The following is a 20,392-nucleotide window of genomic DNA, read 5'->3' as shown; positions in this document are numbered from 1 at the left end:
GAGGAATGTTTTGACAGTGGAACGGTTGAAGTGGGTTGACAAATGTGAAAGGACTAAAAAAGGTTGGAAATAAGGCTAGAAAAAAACAGGAATTCATGGAAATTTGTTGAACATGGAAAAATTGTTGTCTGAATTTCCAGAATGAGTGGAATGTGTTGAAGGTGGAATGGTTTGAATAGGTTGAAAAATGTGGGAATTGTGCAACTTGGAAAAATGTCCCATTCATTTCAATGGGAACTTCCTGGAAATTTGGGGAAAAGCGGGATTTTTTTGGAAAATGATTAAGAGCATAAATGTCCTGAATGAGCTGATTCAGAGGAATGTTTTGACAGTGGAACGGTTGAAGTGGGTTGACAAATGTGAAAGGACTAAAAAAAAGGTTGGAAATAAGGCTAGAAAAAAACAGGAATTCCTGGAAATTTGTTGAACATGGAAAAATTGTTGTCTGAATGTCCAGGATGAGTGGAATGTGTTGAAGGTGGAATGGTTTGAATAGGTTGAAAAATGTGGGAATTGTGCAACTTGGAAAAATGTCCCATTCATTTCAAATGGGAACTTCCTGGAAATTTGGGGAAAAGCAGGATTTTTTTGGAAAATGATTAAGAGCATGAATGTCCTGAATGAGCTGAATTGGTTGGTGTTGGAATTGTTTAAATCAGTTTTTAACAGTTTTTTCATTGAGAAATGGTATTATAGAATTTTGGGAAAAGAGGGAATTTTTCCAAGTTCTTAAACCAACTTGTTTTTTTGTCCTGACTAAGAGGAATGTGTTGACAGTGGAACGCTTGAAGTGGGTTGAAAAATATGAAAGGAGTCATCGCACTAAAAAATGTTGGAAATAAGGTTAAAAAAAAAAAAAAAAAAAGCAATTCCTGGAAATTTGTTGAACATGTTTGAATTTCCAGGATGAATTGAATGTGTTGAAGGTGGAATGGTTGGAATTGGTTGAAAAATGTGGGAATTGTGGCAGTTTTAAAAATGGTTAATTCATTTTAAATGGGGAAAATGTCCTTAAAAACTGGGAATTCTAGGAAATCCTGGAATTGTTTTTATAATTGTTGAAAGTGATCACACAATTCCTGAACAGGCTGAATATTTTGAACTTGGAACACTTTGAATCGGATAAAAAATGTGGGAGTTGTGGAACTTTGAAAAATGTCCCATTCTTTTCAAAGGAAATTTCATGGAAATTTAGGAATTTCGGGAAAAGAGGGATTCTTTTTGAAAATGGTAAAAATGGTAAAACATTTCAATGTTCTGAATGAGTTTGTGTTGGAATTTTTAAAATCGGTCGCAAAATCTTGAAGTAGTAACATTTTTAATTGAAAAATGGTATTACGAAATTTTTGTAATTTTGGGAAAACCGGGAATTTTTCCAGTTAAAAAAAAAAAAAAAAGATTTGACAGTGGAACGGTTGAAGTGGGTTGAAAAATGTAGAAGGAGTAGTCAACAGAAAAAAGGGTGAAAAAAGGGTGAAAAAAGGGTTTGAAAATATGGGAATTCAATAAATTTTTTTGGAACTTGTAAAAATGATAGTTTTAATGAAAAATGTGAAAATGGTGGAAGTTTGAAAAATGCCCAAATCATTTTGAATGTGAAAAATTCTTAGAAATCCAGGAATTAAAAATAAATAAATTGTTAAATGGATCACATCACAACTGAACAGGCGGAATATTTTGAACTTGGAATGGTTTGAATCGGATAAAAAATGTGGGAGTTGTGGAACTTTGATAAATGTCCCATTCTTTTCAAAGGGAATTTCAAGGAAATTTCGGGAAAAGAGGGAATCTTTTGGAAAATGGTAAAAATGGTAAAAAATGTGAATGTTCTGAATAAGTTGGTGTTGGAACTTTTCAAATTGGTCGCGAAATCTTGAAGTAGCAATATTTTTAATTGAGAAATGGTATTACGAAATTCCTGTAATTTCGGGAAAACCGGTAATTTTTCCAGTAAAAAAAAAAAGAAAAAAAAAGAAAAAGATTTGACAGTGGAACGGTTGAAGTGGGTTGAAAAATGTGGAAAGAGTTGTCAACAGAAAAAAGTGTGAAAAGTGTGAAAAAAAGTGTGAAAAAAGTGTTTGAATAAACAGGAATTCATGTAAAAAAAAATTTAACTTGTAAAAATTATAGTTTTAATGAAAAATGTGAAAATGGTGGAAGTTAGAAAAATGGCCAGTTCATTTTGAATGGGAAAAATGTCCCTAAAGACTGGGAATTCTTAGAAATCCGGGATTAAAAAAAAAAAAAGCACATCACAACTGAACAGGCTGAATATTTTGAACTTGGAACGTTTTGAATCGGATAAAAAAAATGCGGGAGTTGTGGAACTTTGAAAAATGTCCTATTCTTTTCAAAGGGAATTTCAAGGAAATTTCAGGAAAAGAGGGAATTAAAAAAAAAAAAATGGTAAAAATGGTAAAAAATGTGAATATTCTGAATAAGTTGGTGTTGGAATTTTTCAAATTGGTCGCGAAATCTTGAAGTAGCAACATTTTTAATTGAGAAATGGTATTACGAAATTCCTGTAATTTCAGGAAAACCGGTAATTTTTCCAGTAAAAAAAAAAAAAAAAAAAAAAGATTTGACAGTGGAACGGTTGAAGTGGATTGAAAACTGTGGAAAGAGTAGTCAACAGAAAAAGGGTAAAAAAAAAAAAAGGGTTTGAAAAAACGGGAATTCATGGAATTTTTTTTTACTTTTAAAAATGATGGTTTTAATGAAAAATTTGGAAATGGTGGAAGTTTGAAAAATGGCCAATTCATTTTGAATGTGAAAAATACTTAGAAATCCAGGAATTAAAAAAAAAACATTGTTAAATGGAGCACATCACAACTGAACAGGCGGAATATTTTGAACTTGGAACGTTTTGAATCGGACAAAAAATGTGGGAGTTGTGGAACTTTGAAAAATGTCCTATTCTTTTCAAAGGGAATTTCAAGGAAATTTCAGGAAAAGAGGGAATTTAAAAAAAAATGGTAAAAATGGTAAAAAATGTGAATGTTCTGAATAAGTTGGTGTTGGAATTTTTCAAATTGGTCGCGAAAGTAGTAACATTTTTAATTGAGAAATGGTATCACAAAATGTGTGTAATTTTGGGAAAACCGGGAATTTTTCCAGCAAAAAAAAAAAAAAAAAGATTTGACAGTGGAACGGTTGAAGTGTTAGAAAAATGTGGAAAGAGTAGTCAACAGAAAAAAGGGTGAAAAAAGGGTTTGAAAAAACGTGAATTCATGGCATTTTTTTTGACAATTTCGCTTAGTTATTGCAATCATTTAATTTTGGCTTTATTTGCTAAAAATGAGTTGGACTAACTCATTTTTATTGTGTTGCGAGAATGTGCTCATTTTGAGTTGGGACAAGATATATTTGTTGGATGGCATTTGAATTGAGTTCATCCAATGAGTCATTAGTTTGAGTGTCACAGGGTAAGACAAATCTTCATAGAAAAGGCATTTGTTTGCCAAAGACAAAGTGGGCGTCTGAATGGCTGCGAAGGATTGATTGCGGACGTCGTTAGCGGCGTATAAATCGACCGGGCTCGTCTGTGTCCGTGATTTGTCGGCCGCAACGATCCTTGTTATCATGCCGAGCATTCCTTTTGATTAGCGTGATCAATAGTCTGGGACGGATCAGTCACAGAGATGTGCTGACCTCAGCGCCGCACCCGTCTGCAACAACCGGCTCCGGGATTTAAGGCCGACAGCTCTGGCTTCCATATTTTTCTTTTTATGGCGACTGGGTCTCAAACGGAACACTTGTGTGAGTACACTTGTATATGTATACTATGCACACTGCGTGCACTTCCTGTGTATTAGTGGCCAAGACATGGGTAACTTACACATCTGTGAAGGCGCCATTAATGCTGAAAGGTACATACAGCTTTTGGAGCAACTTATGTTGTTACCATGGACGCCCCTGCTTATTTCAGCAAGACAATGCCAAGCCAGGTGTTACAACATTGTGGCTTCATAGTAAAAGAGTGTGGGTACTATACTGGCCTGCCTGTAGTCCAGACATTGAAAATGTGTGAAGGCTAAAATATGAGAAGGCAGACTGTTGAACAACTTAAGCTGTACATCAAGCAAGAATGGGAAAGAAATCCACTTAAAAAATGTGTTCTCTCAGTTCCCAAACCTACTCAGTGGCCCAGTGGTTAGAGTGTCCGCCCTGAGATGGGTAGGTTGTGAGTTCAAACCCCGGCCGAGTCATACCAAAGACTATAAAAATGGGAGCCATTACCTCCCTGCTTGGCACTCAGCATCAAGGCTTGGAATTGGGGGTTAAATCACCAAAAATGATTCCCGGGTGTCATGTCTGTGTAATCATGTTTTGTTTTGTTAGTTGTTGGACTCTTTAGTTTCTGGCTTTTCACTCCCTTGTCTTGTTTCCATGGTTACCCATTAGTTTTCACCTGTCACGTCACGCACCTGTTTCACGTTTTGAGTCACGCACCTGTTTTCGTTAATCATGTGGGTAGTATTTAAGTTCATTGTTTTCAGTTCGTCGTCCTGGCGAAATCCCGCATTCATACCCCTGACTTTCTGCTTCTCACTCGGTTTACCTCTGCGCACTTCATGCCATGTCAAGTAAGTTTTTTTCTATTCATGCCACAGTTAGCGACTTTTGTTCATGTCCATAGTTTTTTGCCCACGTGCAAGTCCTTTTGTTTCGTTAGTCAAGTTTGTACTTCCGCCTTGAGCGCGCTTTTTGTTCCTTTGTTAGTGTAAAATAAATAATGTCTTCACCTTCACGCCATGACCAGTCCAGCTTTACTTGCATCTCGGGAAAACAAACACACCATAGTCCACGTCTTGACACCGGGCAAGGCCACCGCTGCTGCTCACTGCTCCCCTCACCTCCCAGGGGGTGAACAAGGGGATGGGTCGAATGCAGAAGACAAATTTCACCACACCTAGTGTGTGTGTGACTATCATTGCTACTTTAACTTGACTTTACTGAGTCTTGTTAAAAGGAAAGGCCATGTGGTAAAAATGCCTTTTTTGCCATTTGTTGCTGCCATTAAATTCAAAATTCATGATTATTTGCAAAAAATAGGAAAGTTTTCAGTGTGAACATGAAATATCTTGTCTTTGCAGTCTATTCAATTGAATATAAGTTTAAAAAAGGATTTGTTGTATTCTCTTTTTATTTACACAACGTGACAACTTCACTGCTTTTGGCTTTTGTACATTTTTTGTGTATAAAAAAAATAATTCCAAAAAAATTACCAAAAATATTTAAAAAAATAAAAAATTAAAACAAATTCAAACAAATTAAAACAAATTAAAACAAATTTAACAAATTTAAAAAAAATTAAAAAAAATTAAAAAATATTTTAAAAGATTTTAAAAAATTAAAAATTAAAAAATAAGAACGTTTCTCAGTGTGAACATGAAATATCTTGTCTTTGCAGTCTATTCAATTGAATATAAGTTTAAAAAAGGATTTGTTGTATTCTCTTTTTATTTACACAACGTGACAACTTCACTGCTTTTGGCTTTTGTACATTTTTTGTGTATAAAAAAAATAATTCCAAAAAAATTACCAAAAATATTTAAAAAAAATAAAAAATTAAAAGAAATTAAAACAAATTAAAACAAATTAAAACAAATTAAAAGAAATTTAACAAATTTAAAAAAAATTAAAAAAAATTAAAAAATATTTTAAAAAATTTAAAAAAATTAAAAATTAAAAAATAAGAACGTTTCTCAGTGTGAACATGAAATATCTTGTCTTTGCAGTCTATTCAATTGAATATAAGTTTAAAAAAGGATTTGTTGTATTCTCTTTTTATTTACACAACGTGACAACTTCACTGCTTTTGTACATTTTTTGTGTATAAAAAAAATAATTCCAAAAAAATTACCAAAAATATTAAAAAAAAATAAAAAATTAAAACAAATTAAAACAAATTAAAACAAATTAAAACAAATTTAACAAATTTAACAAATTTAAAAAAAATTAAAAAAAATTAAAAAATATTTTAAAAAATTTAAAAAAATTAAAAATTAAAAAATAAGAAAGTTTCTCAGTGTGAACATGAAATATCTTGTCTTTGCAGTCTATTCAATTGAATATAAGTTTAAAAAAGGATTTGTTGTATTCTCTTTTTATTTACACAACGTGACAACTTCACTGCTTTTGGCTTTTGTACATTTTTTGTGTATAAAAAAAATAAAAAATCACAGGTCGAATCGCAATTTCAGAGAGAAAAATTGCAACCATGATTTTTTTTGTCTTAAAACGGCGCAGCCCTCACAGTTTGCATTCCGAGTGGAAGTGTGAAAAATTCGCTGCCATCTTCTGACTTACTTCTGGCAGCCGAGGTGTGCTGCCAACGAGGTCGCCGCTAAACAAAAGAAGTTTTGACTGAAGGTGTTGGTAAAGCACTGCGTACATAAGTGAAGGTGTTGGTAAAGCACTGTGGGTCGCAGAGTTTCCACCCTGCAGGGGACAAAGATGCGTGCAGGATCCAGCGGAATGCAAAGATAATTGCTGTAATATTTGCTGCTCTTGTGTGGACAATAAAGCCAGCGCAGAAAGGCTGAAAGGAGGCCGCCTCGTTAGCAGAGTGCTGGTACGACCCCCTCTTGTTAGCGCAGTAATTAACTCATCCATCCCGCTCGCCGGGACGTCCACGCGCTCTCATTCCCCAGCAGAAATATGAATTATTTTCACGCTGAGCTTACAGTGTGACGGGAGCTGCTACTTGAATGATCAGGGACTTTCCTTTGTTTGTTTCTCTTCCAAACACTGCCATGAAATATGCAGCCGTGTCCATAATTGATGACACTGAACGCCGCTTGCCATTTCTTTTCTGCCGCAATTTCTGGAACACATCACGGGGGGAAGAGGAAGTAAACAAGCACTCCTTCGAGGTTCGTCGCCAAGGGCGACACATTTTAGCATCTTTGGATTCACAAGCACTCACTTTGCACAATTCTATTTTTTACTCAATATGACAGTTATTTTCAACATTGTTCCTAAACCAAACATGCAAAATGGCTAATGATGTCATGGCGTGGACTTTAGGGGGGTTTGTTTTCCCGAGATGCAAGAAAAAAAAGAAACATTTTAAATTGTTTTAAAAAATTAAAAACAAATTAAAACAAATTAAAACAAATTAAAACAAATTAAAACAAATTAAAACAAATTTTAAAAAATTATTTTTTTTTTTTTTTAATTAAAAAAAATTAAAAAAATTTAAAGAAAAAAAATAAATAAATAAAAATAATAATAATAATAATAATAATTTAAAAAAATAAAATAAAATAAAAACATTTAAAAACATTTTTTAAAAATTTAAAAAATTTGAAAATCATTTTTTACCTTGAAAATCATTTTTAACCTTGAAAAAAATGTTTTACCTTGAAAGATTTTTTTTACCTTGAAAATCATTTTTTACCTTGAAAATCATTTTTAACCTTGAAAAAAAAATTTTACCTTGAAAGATTTTTTTTTTACCTTGAAAATCATTTTTTACCTTGAAATAAAAATTTAACCTTGAAAAAAACATTTTACCTTGAAAATTTTTTTTTACCTTGAAAATCATTTTTTTACCTTGAAAAACAAATTTAACCTTGAAAAAAACATTTTACCTTTAAATTTTCTTTTTACCTTGAAAATCATTTTTTACCTTTAAAATCATGTTTTAACTTAAAACATTTTTTTTTAATTTTTAAAAAAAATTTAAGTTTTTTTTAATTTTTAAATTTTTTTAAAGTTTTTTTTAATTTTTGTAAAAAAATTTTAATTTCTTATAATTTTTTAAAATGGATGTTGGATCGGACATGGCGTGAAGGTAAGGACATTATTTATTTATTCACTAAACTACAAAAGGGGTACAAACAAAAGACGCGCTCAAAGCGGAGATAAACTTGGCTAAAAAACAAAACTACCACAAAGGCAAAACTATGGACAATAAACAAAAACTTACTTGGAAAGCAGGGAACTATGGCATGGATTTCAGAGGTAACATCAGGTAACATGGGTAGCAAGGGTAACAGAAGCTATGTCGCCAGGACGACCAACTGAAAATGACAGGCTTGAATAGTAGTCTCTGATGAGCAACAGGTGCGCGAAAAGGCAGGTGAAAATCACAAGTAACCATGGTGACTAAACTCAGGAAGTGCATAACCAGGAACTAAAAGGAGTCCAAAACAAACAAATAATGCCTGAAATTATGTATCTGTCAGTTTTACTAAAAAAAAACCCATGAGATTTGACAATGACAAAAAAATGTTTTTTTTTACTCAATATGACAGTATAACTGTCATACTCAATATGAAAGTTATTTAAACCAAACATGCAAAATGGCTAATAATGCCTGAAATAATGTACCTTTGTGAGTTTTACTAAAAAAAACATGAGATTTTGTCAGGTTTCTGAATACAAAAATTAATGTTTTACTGAATTTGACAGTAATGTTCTGAGAACCCTGAGATAATGCGAAAAAAGCATTAAACTATTCAAACATAACTCTTAAACCCAACATGCAAATCGTCTACAAATGCCTGAAATAATGTGTCTTTGTGAGTTTTACTAGAAACATTTTCTTTTGTAAGGTTTGCAATGGCAAAAAATAGTTTTTTTTACTCAATATGACAGTATAACTGTCATACTCAATATGAAAGTTATTTAAACCAAACATGCAAAATGGCTAATAATGCCTGAAATAATGTATCTTTCTGAGTTTTACTAAAAAAAAACACGAGATTCTGTAAGGTTTGCGAATACAAAAATGAGTGTTTTACTCAGTATGACAGTAATGTTCTTGGAACTATAAACTATTCAAACATAACTCTTAAACCCAACATGCAAATCGTCTAGAAATGTCTGGAATAATGTGTCTTTGTGAGTTTTACTAGAAACATTTTCTTTTGTAAGGTTTGCAATGACAAAAAATTGTTTTTTTTACTCAATATGACAGTTATTTAAACCAAACATGCAAAATGGCTAATAATGCCTGAAATAATGTATCTTTGTGAGTTTTACTAAAAAAAACATGAGATTTTGTCAGGTTTCTGAATACAAAAATTAATGTTTTACTGAATTTGACAGTAATGTCCTGAGAACCCTGAGATAATGCGAAAAAAGCATTAAACTATTCAAACATAACTCTTAAACCCAACATGCAAATCGTCTACAAATGCCTGAAATAATGTGTCTTTGTGAGTTTTACTAGAAACATTTTCTTTTGTAAGGTTTGCAATGGCAAAAAATAGTTTTTTTTACTCAATATGACAGTATAACTGTCATACTCAATATGAAAGTTATTTAAACCAAACATGCAAAATGGCTAATAATGCCTGAAATAATGTATCTTTGGGAGTTTTACTAAAAAAAACATGAGATTTTGTCAGGTTTGTGAATACAAAAATTAGTGTTTTACTGAATATGACAGTAATGTTCTTAGAATCCTGAGATAATGCAAAAAAAGCATTAAACTATTCAAACATAACTCTTAAACCCAACATGCAAATAGTCTACAAATGGCTGGAATAATGTGTCTTTGTGAGTTTTACTAGAAATATTTTCTTTTGTAAGGTTTGCAATGACAAAAAATTGTTTTTTTTTACTCAATATGACAGTATAACTGTTATACTCAATATGAAAGTTATTTAAACCAAACATGCAAAATGGCTAATAATGCCTGAAATAATGTATCTTTGTGAGTTTTACTAAAATAACATGAGATTTTGTCAGGTTTGTGAATACAAACATGAGTGTTTTACTCAGTATGACAGCAATGTTTTTGGAATCCTGAGATAATGTGAAAAAAGTATTAAACTATTCAAACATAACTCTTAAACCCAACATGCAAATCGTCTACAAATGCCTGGAATAATGTGTCTTTGTGAGTTTTACTAGAAACATTTTCTTTTGTATAGTTTGCAATCACAGAAAATAGTTTTTTTTACTCAATATGACAGTATAACTGTCATACTCAATATGACAGTTATTTAAACATCATTCCTAAACCAAACATGCAAAATGGCTAATAATGCCTGAAATAGTGTGTCTTTGTGAGTTTTACTAGAAACATTTTCTTTTGTATAGTTTGCAATCACAAAAAATCGTTTTTTTACTCAATATGACAGTATAACTGTCATACTCAATATGACAGTTATTTAAACATCATTCCTAAACCAAACATGCAAAATGGCTAATAATGGCTGGAATAATGTATCTTTGTGAGTTTTACTAAAAAAAAAAGAGAGATTTTGTCAGGTTTGTGAATACAAAAAAAGAGTGTTTTACTCAGTATGACAGTAATGTTCTTGGAATCCTGAGATACTGGGAAAAAGTATTAAACTATTCAAACATAACTCTTAAACCCAACATGCAAATCGTCTAACAAATGCCTGGAATAATGTGTCTTTGTGAGTTTTACTAAAAAAAAACATGAGATTTTGTCAGGTTTGTGAATACAAAAATGAAAATCATTTTTTACCTTGAAAATCATGTTTTAACTTAAAACTGTTTTTTTTAATTTTTAAAACATTTTTAAGTTTTTTTTAATTTTTGTAAAAAATTTTAAATTTCTTATAATTTTTTAAAAAAAATTAAATTTTTTTATCTTAAAAATTTTTTTTAAATATTTTTTTTAATTAAAAAAATTTTTTTTTTAAATTATATATATTTTTTTAATTTAATTTTATTTTTATTTTTTTATTTTTTTTTATTTTTTTAAATATTTTTAAAATTTTTAAACTTTTTTTACCTTGAAAAAAAAATGTACCTTGAAATTTTTTTTTACCTTGAAAATCATTTGTTTACCTTGAAAATCATTTTTAACCTTGAAAAAAAAAATTTACCTTGAAAAAAAAATTTTACCTTGAAAAATTTTTTTACCTTGAAAATAATTTTTTAACTTAAAAATTTTTTTTTAATTTTTAAACATTTTTTAATTTTTTTTTAATTTTTGTAAAATGTTTAAAATTTCTTATAATTTTTAAAAATTGATATCATGGAAGATATGTTCAATATGACAGTTATTTCAACATCATTACTAAACCAAACATGCAAAATGGCTAATAATGCCTGAAATAATGTATCTTTGTGAGTTTTACTAAAAAAAACATGAGATTTTGTCAGGTTTGTGAATACAAAAATTAGTGTTTTACTCAGTATGACAGTAATGTTCTTGGAATCCTGAAATAATGTGAAAAAAGCAATAAAACAAATAATCAAACATATTTTTTAAGCCAAACATGCAAATCGTCTACAAATGCCTGGAATAATGTGTCTTTGTGAGTTTTACTAGAAACATTTTCTTTTGTATAGTTTGCAATCACAAAAAATAGTTTTTTTTACTCAATATGACAGTATAACTGTCATACTCAATATGACAGTTATTTAAACATCATTCCTAAACCAAACATGCAAAATGGCTAATAATGCCTGAAATAGTGTGTCTTTGTGAGTTTTACTAGAAACATTTTCTTTTGTAAGGTTTGCAATGACAAAAAAATAGTTTTTTTACTCAATATGACAGTATAACTGTCATACTCAATATGAAAGTTATTTAAACCAAACATGCAAAATGGCTAATAATGCCTGAAATAATGTATCTTTGTGAGTTTTACTAAAAAAAACGTGAGATTTTGTCAGGTTTGTGAATACAAAAATGAGTGTTTTACTCAGTATGACAGTAATGTTTTTGGAATCCTGAGATAATGTGAAAAAAGTATTAAACTATTCAAACATAACTCTTAAACCCAACATGCAAATCGTCTACAAATGCCTGGAATAATGTGTCTTTGTGAGTTTTACTAGAAACATTTTCTTTTGTATAGTTTGCAATCACAAAAAATCGTTTTTTTACTCAATATGACAGTATAACTGTCATACTCAATATGACAGTTATTTAAACATCATTCCTAAACCAAACATGCAAAATGGCTAATAATGGCTGGAATAATGTATCTTTGTGAGTTTTACTAAAAAAAAAAGAGAGATTTTGTCAGGTTTGTGAATACAAAAATGAGTGTTTTACTCAGTATGACAGTAATGTTCTTGGAATCCTGAGATACTGGGAAAAAAGTATTAAACTATTCAAACATAACTCTTAAACCCAACATGCAAATCGTCTAACAAATGCCTGGAATAATGTGTCTTTGTGAGTTTTACTAGAAACATTTTCTTTTGTAAGGCTTGCAATGACAAAAAAATGTTTTTTACTCAATGTGACAGTATAACTGTCATACTCAATATGACAGTTATTTCAACATCATTCCTAAACCAATCATGCAAAATGGCTAATAATGCCTGAAATAATGTATCTTTCTGAGTTTTATTTTTTTTTAAAACATGAGATTCTGTAAGGTTTGCGAATACAAAAATGAGTGTTTTACTCAGTATGACAGTAATGTTCTTGTAACTATAAACTATTCAAACATAACTCTTAAACCCAACATGCAAATAATCTACAAATGCCTGGAATAATGTGTCTTTGTGAGCTTTACTAGAAACATTTTCTTTTGTAAGGTTTGCAATGACAAAAAATTGTTTTTTTTACTCAATATGACAGTTATTTAAACCAAACATGCAAAATGGCTAATAATGCCTAAAATAATGTATCTTTGTGAGTTTTACTAAAAAAAACATGAGATTTTGTCAGGTTTGTGAATACAAAAATGAAAATCATTTTTACCTTGAAAATCATGTTTTAACTTAAAACTGTTTTTTTTAATTTTTAAAACATTTTTAAGTTTTTTTTTATTTTTGTAAAAAAAATTAAATTTCTTATAATTTATAAAAAAAAAATTAGTTTTTTTTATCTTAAAAAAATGTTTTTAATATTTTTTTTAATTAAAAAAAAAAAATGTAATTTTTTTTTTTTTTTTTTTTATTTAATTTTATTTTATTTATTTATTTATTTTTTTTAAATATTTTTAAAATTTTTAAACTTTTTTTACCTTGAAAAAAAAATTTACCTTGAAATTTTTTTTTTACCTTGAAAATCATTTGTTTACCTTGAAAATAATTTTTAACCTTGAAAAAAAAAATTTACCTTGAAAAAAAAATTTTACCTTGAAAAATTTTTTTACCTTGAAAATAATTTTTTAACTTAAAACATTTTTTTTAAATTTTTAAACATTTTTTAATTTTTTTTTAATTTTTGTAAAATGTTTAAAATTTCTTATAATTTTTAAAAATTGATATCATGGAAGATATGTTCAATATGACAGTTATTTCAACATCATTACTAAACCAAACATGCAAAATGGCTAATAATGCCTGAAATAATGTATCTTTGTGAGTTTTACTAAAAAAAACATGAGATTTTGTAAGGTTTGTGAATACAAAAATTAGTGTTTTACTCAATATGACAGTAATGTTCTTGGAACCCTGAGATAATGTGAAAAAAGCATTAAACTATTCAAACATAACTCTTAAACCAAACATGCAAATCGTCTACAAATGCCTGAAATAATGTGTCTGTGAGTTTTACTGGAAACTTTTTCTTTTGTAAGGTTTGCAATGACAAAAAATTGTTTTTTTACTCAATATGACAGTATATCTGTCATACTCAATATGAACGTTATTTAAACCAAACATGCAAAATGGCTAATAATGCCTGAAATAATGTATCTTTGTGAGTTTTACTAAAAAAACATGAGATTTTGTCAGGTTTGTGAATACAAAAATTAGTGTTTTACTGAATATGACAGTAATGTTCTTGGAATCCTGAGATAATGTGAAAAAAGCAATAAAACAAATGTTCAAACATATATAGTATAGTATAGTTTATAGTATAGTATAGTGTATAGTTTGCAATCACAAAAAATAGTTTTTTTTACTCAATATGACAGTATAACTGTCATACTCAATATGACAGTTATTTAAACCAAACATGCAAAATGGCTAATAATGCCTGAAATAATGTATCTTTGTGAGTTTTACTAAAAAAACATGAGATTTTGTCAGGTTTGTGAATACAAAAATTAGTGTTTTACTGAATATGACAGTAATGTTCTTGGAATCCTGAGATAATGTGAAAAAAGCAATAAAACAAATGTTCAAACATATATAGTATAGTATAGTTTATAGTATAGTATAGTGTATAGTTTGCAATCACAAAAAAATAGTTTTTTTTACTCAATATGACAGTATAACTGTCATACTCAATATGACAGTTATTTAAACATCATTCCTAAACCAAACATGCAAAATGGCTAATAATGCCTGAAATAGTGTGTCTTTGTGAGTTTTACTAGAAACATTTTCTTTTGTAAGGTTTGCAATGACAAAAAATAGTTTTTTTACTCAATATGACAGTATAACTGTCATACTCAATATGAAAGTTATTTAAACCAAACACGCAAAATGGCTAATAATGCCTGAAATAATGTATCTTTCTGAGTTTTACTAAAAAAAACGTGAGATTTTGTCAGGTTTGTGAATACAAAAATGAGTGTTTTACTCAATATGACAGTAATGTTCTTGGAATCCTGAGATAATGTGAAAAAAGCAATAAAACAAATAATCAAACATATTTTGTAAGCCAAACATGCAAAATGTCTACAAATGCCTGAAATAAAGTGTCTTTGTGAGTTTTACTAGAAAAATGGATAGGTTGATTGGCAACACTTAATGGTCCCTAGTGTGTGAATGTGAGTGTGAATGTTGTCTATCTATCTATGTTGGCCCTGTGATGAGGTGGCGACTTGTCCAGGGTGTACCCCGCCTTCCGCCTGATTGTAGCTGAGATAGTCTCCAGCACCCCCGCCACCCCAAAAGGGACAAGCGGTAGAAAATGGAACTCGCCCGGAAAAGGGTGGAGTGCCATCTCCAGAAAGCGGAAAGTGGCACCGGAGCCATACCCGGCCAGCGGAGAAATCAGCGGCACTCACTTTTTTAACCAACAAAGTAGCGGAGCAAAACGTTGATTCCACTCCAATCAATCAACTACAAGTGATATTGTGAGTTCAAATGTACTTTTTCACATTTAATGTTTTTTACAATTATTTTTGTTTTGAGAGTACGGGTTTATTGATTTTTAAATGCGCCAAAAAATAGCCCTTTTTGTACACTAGTGACAAATTGAGTTGATTCAATGCCCAGTATCGTATTTTACCAGCCGTGGTCGTGTGGCAACATCAATTATGATATTTTGAGAGGTATTTATAGGAAATCACTGAAGGCCTAGATGGGAAACGCACTGTAAACAATGAAACCAACAACACAGAAGCGATATAACAACAATAGAATAGGACACGAAAAATCACCGAGCTGTGAGTCCAAGTCGTAGCACAGAGCTATGAAAGACGTGGACGCTGCGTACAAACATGAGTGTGTTGGGATTTAACTGAAGAAGATTTACCTTTTCTTTGTCTCTCATGGAGCCTTTGCCCAGAATGGACATCTTTGTGAGCGTGTCCTCCTGCACCCTCTTTAGCGAGTTCCCACGTGGTCCCAGAAGTTTGCCCACAAAGTTAAACTGCGGGAGAGAAAAAGTGAGGATCAGTCCTGTTAGCTTGAGACAAAGATGTCGATGCTACCTGGCTTGTGTTCGCCAAAGCTAATAAAAGCGTTCCTTTCCTGTCCTCCAAATCTAAACATCAGACATGGAAATGATCAGTTGTACTCTCGACTCAATTGACAAAATATTTTCGACGGGAAAGAGATGTTCTGGGGAGCCTGGTTGCCCTGATGGAACCATTGCTGCGGGGTACGTGAGAGATTCCTGGGATAAATGGAGAATCATGTGCCTCTCAGTCCTTTCCATGGAGGACGTGGAAGACATCTACCTATTTGGAACCGTGATCGCGGGGCACCTGCTGATTGGGCTGGGCATTGCTCTGGTGTATCGTCAAATTCGTAAGACGATGGCAGCCACTCAAGGAGCCCAAAGGCTGTTCGTCGCAATGGAAGGGGGATCACAGTCTGGGGCGATTTCTGAACTGAATCGCAAGATGGATCACATCATGGAAAAGCTGGTTGAAAGGGAAAAATTGGATATGAGGGCCGGCATGTAATAGAACAGACAAGCCATTGTAATGTCTGCTCGCGGAAAAACTAAAACCTAATCTACGATTTGACTCCCTCGAATGGCCTTGATGCAACAACAGGAGCAGGCTGTTCTGAAAACTTCCCCCCGAGGACTCCTCAACGATGGACGCTTTTAATAATAATAATAATAATAATAATAATGGATTAGATTTTATATCGCGCTTTTCTATTATTAGATGCTCAAAGCGCTCATAGAGAAGTGGGAATGTTGGTAAGCTACATTTGTAGCCAGAGCTGACCTGGGGTAGACTGACGGAAGCGAGGCTGCCAGTTTGTGCCTACGGCCCCTCCGACCACCACCTATCATTCATTCACATACGTACCATATGTCCCGGCAAGAAATCTGCGTTCAAAGAACTCCGGCTTATTAGTGATTCCCAGAGCCCAAAAAAAGTCTGCGGGCTATAGAGCGTTTTCTATTGGGGCTCCAGTACTATGGAATGCCCTCCCGGTAACAATTAGAGATGCTACCTCAGTAGAAGCATTTAAGTCCCATCTTAAAACTCATTTGTATACTCTAGCCTTTAAATAGACCCCCCTTTTAGACCAGTTGATCTGCCGTTTCTTTTCTTTTCTCCTCTGCTCCCCTCTTCCTTGTGGAGGGGGGGGGGGGGGGGGGGCACAGGTCCGGTGGCCATGGATGAAGTGCTGGCTGTCCAGAGTCGGGACCCGGGGTGGACCGCTCGCCTGTGCATCGGCTGGGAACATCTCTACGCTGCTGACCCGTCTCCGCTCGGGATGGTGTCCTGCTGGCCCCACTATGGACTGGACTCTTACTATTATGTTAGATCCACTATGGACTGGACTCTCACAATATTATGTTAGATCCACTATGGACTGGACTCTTACTATTATGTTGGATCCACTATGGACTGGACTCTCACAATATTATGTCAGACCCACTCGACATCCATTGCTTTCGGTCTCCCCTAGAGGGGGCGGGGGGTTACCCACATATGCGTTCCTCTCCAAGGTTTCTCATAGTCATTCACATCAACATCCCACTGGGGTGAGTTTTTCCCTTGTCCTTATGTGGGCTTTGTACCGAGGATGTCGTTGTGGCTTGTGCAGCCCTTTGAGACACTTGTGATTTAGGGCTATATAAATAAACATTGATTGATTGAAACATTGATTGATTCATCATTCTTTCACCAGTGTGAGCGGCACCGGGGGGCAAGGGTGAAGTGTCCTGCCCAAGGACACAACGGCAGCGATTTGGATGTCAAGAGGCGGGGAGCGAACCTGCAACCCTCAGGTTTCTGGCATGGCCGCTCTACCCACTACGCCATACCGCCCCCGCTTTTGACCTCCCTCCCTCCCTCCCTCCTCAACGACACCTGGAGTCGAACTTTTGCTTGCATGCAGAACGGCCCCAGGCCTATGGACACTACATCAACACGCCCAACACAATGGGCATATACACACCCACCCTTTCACCTCCACCCCACGCCTTCACCACCGCTTGATTCCCCTTCGGGGTGATGGACGGCTGGCAGCACTTTATAGCAGCAGTCGACCTCCAGGGACCCAACCCCCCGGTCTGTTGCGAGTTGTTGTGATTATATGTAACATGTTTATGTGTGTGCATGGCATGGAGGTTTTTTCCCACTCCAGACTAGGCCCCCTTAGGAGCCCAGTCTACAGGGCCGGCCCGTGGCATAGGCCGTATAGGCAAATGCTAAGGGCGCCGTCCATCAGGGGGCGCCATGCCAGTACCACAAATGTTGGAGAAAAAAAAAAAGAAAAAAAAAGTTGTTACTATTATTTCTAAATAAAAAAAATAATCTCACGTTAATTAAAATGCAAAGTAAAGCCTATTTAATAGAAATATTATTTGTTACAACATTACGCCCCCCCTCCTCCCCACGCACGGTGCGCCCCCTCCCTTCCCGTATCATGACTCTTTTTGGACGTCACCACATCAAAAAATCTACACAAGATGTCAAAACGGCCAAAACTGTCAGGTGCCCAAGGAAGAAAAAAGAGAAAAGAAGAGGGGTAGAAACGAGAAAAGACAGAAGTAGCAGGTAGGTAACGTTAGCCTACATGAAATGATTTGTCTGTTACAGAATGTGATAGTAACCTGGCTTTTTAGCATTAAGCTAATGCTACATGATTCGGCAATTGCTAATCAATAAATAGCTAGTTCTGTTTTAACGTCGGGTTAATATTGTGGAGGGGGCTAAATTGTTATGGAAAATAATAATGTAACGTTAGGTAATTACAGTACTCCCACCTTACATTCCTCAGGGACATTTGTATTAGATCTTTTAAGCAGGTGTTTTTTGTTTACATTATTGCCTTCTGGCTAGCTAATGTTTGCCCTGCAGGTAATAGTCACTTTTCCACCCCTTTATATATTAGGTATAGTTGTAAGTAAAAAAAAAAGGTCAAAGACAAAGCTATTCGGGTTCTTGTGAGTATATACACTTCACTGCCGATGTGGGGGGGCGCCACCTAAAATCTTGCCTAGGGCGCCAGATTGATTAGGGCCGGGCCTGCCAGTCTAGATTGTATTTTTTTACTCATCCTTCCCCAGCGTTTTACCTTTTTCCCCATCTTTTTCCCTCATGGCGACCCATCAGCGTTCCTGTTCTGTAACCCTGTACATTGTTTGTTTGTCTCATCTTGAACGGGTTTGTGCTGAAAACAAAGTTCCGTTGTACTTGTGCAATGACAATAAAGTCCTATCCTACCCTATCGATACAGAAGATAAATCAAGCAAATATCACTGTTTGATACATAAGACGATGGACAATTGGAATGCTAACTTGCCGGGTTCGGGAACCTCAGCACAGTCAATTCTACCTTCAGCCCGGGCGAGACAAAAGGCCGTTTCATTCCTTAGCGGGTGACTTATACCGCCGTCTCCTTTAACCGCCAAAGTCGTCAATTAGCTAGCGGGAGGCAGGAGCTTTCCACCCTCTGCCATTCTTCTCCCGTCTTTTGTTCCCACAGCGTGGACGCTCATTCACTCAGGTACAGTAACTAATGCTCTACTTTAGTCTGAAGGTTTACAATTACAGTACTTTCCCTAAGGTCTAACCGGACCGACCACTTAGCCTAAGTGGCCCCTGCCAGGTCGCTAACCGCTCGGTGGCCTAGTGGTTAGAGTGTCCGCCCTGAGATGGGTAGGTTGTGAGTCATACCAAAGACTATAAAAATGGGAGCCATTACCTCCCTGCTTGGCACTCAGCATCAAGGCTTGGAATTGGGGGTTAAATCACCAAAAATGATTCCCGGGCGCGGCCACCACTGCTGCTCACTGCTGCCCTCACCTCCCAGGGGGTGATCAAGGGTGATGGGCATACTTGCCAACCCTCCCGGATTTTCCGGGAGACACCCGAAATTCAGCGCCTTTCCCAAAAACCTCCCGGGACAAATTTTCTCCCGAAAATCTCCCGAAATTCTGGCGGAGCTGGAGGCCACGCCCCCTCCAGGTTTATTGTTAGGCAGTTTCATTAACGTCCTCCCAGCGCGGCAACAACACACAACAACAGAAGTCACGTTTTGTCTACCATAAAGCAGTTCGTCTGCCGTAAACAGCAATGTTGTGACACTCTTAAACAGGACAATACTGCCATCTAGTGTACATGCATTTGTGACAATAACATATACGGCTTTTAGAGAGTGCAGTGCACAACTGCGCACACAACAAGGTGACGAAGCAGAATGCATCATCAGAGAGGGTGTTCAGCATGGTTAGAAAAATAGTGACAGAGAATAGATCAAGGATGGACAATTCAACCCTTAACTCAACAATGAGTAGATGAGTGTTATGTGTGTGTATATGTGTAAATAAATGAACACTGAAATTCAAGTATTTATTTTATATATATATATATATATATATAATAAAATAAATATATATATATATAGCTAGAATTCACTGAACGTCAAGTATTTCTTATATATATATATATATATATATATATATATATATATATATATATATAATATATATATATATATACATAGCTAGAATTCACTGAAAGTCAAGTATTTCTTATATATACTGTACATATATATATATATATATATATGAAATACTTGACTTCACCAAGTCAAGTATTTCTTATATATATAAATCATCTCAAACCACAACAAAACAATTGCAAATGAGCCGTCGACCCCCAGTCAGAGCGACTCCAAAACCAACAAAGCATGTAACTGTCGAAAGAAACCTGATTGCCCCCTCAACGGGGGGTGCTTACAAACATCAGTTGTCTACCAATCTAAGGTAATACGCAAGGACATTAACACATCCGACACATATGTAGGATTAACCGAGGGTGAATTCAAAACCAGATGGAACAATCACAAGGCTTCTTTCAGGAACAAAAACCTGCGAAATACCACAGAACTCAGCAAACAC

At 34.0% G+C, this 20,392-nt stretch overlaps 1 protein-coding gene across 1 annotated transcript in view; it reads right to left on the bottom strand.

The window, feature by feature from the left end:
• Window positions 1–20,392, bottom strand: part of LOC133620790 (KH domain-containing, RNA-binding, signal transduction-associated protein 3-like) — a 309,759-nt gene that overhangs the window by 143,545 nt on the left and 145,822 nt on the right. The window contains exon 5 of the mRNA XM_072915615.1: window positions 15,329–15,445. Within this exon, the coding sequence (XP_072771716.1) occupies window positions 15,329–15,445 (117 nt within the window). The remainder of the gene's footprint in view (window positions 1–15,328; window positions 15,446–20,392) is intronic.

The sequence above is a fragment of the Nerophis lumbriciformis genome, linkage group LG21 (assembly GCF_033978685.3).
Source record: "Nerophis lumbriciformis linkage group LG21, RoL_Nlum_v2.1, whole genome shotgun sequence".
NCBI lineage: Eukaryota > Metazoa > Chordata > Actinopteri > Syngnathiformes > Syngnathidae > Nerophis > Nerophis lumbriciformis.
This window is presented reverse-complemented; position numbering and strand designations above follow the sequence as displayed.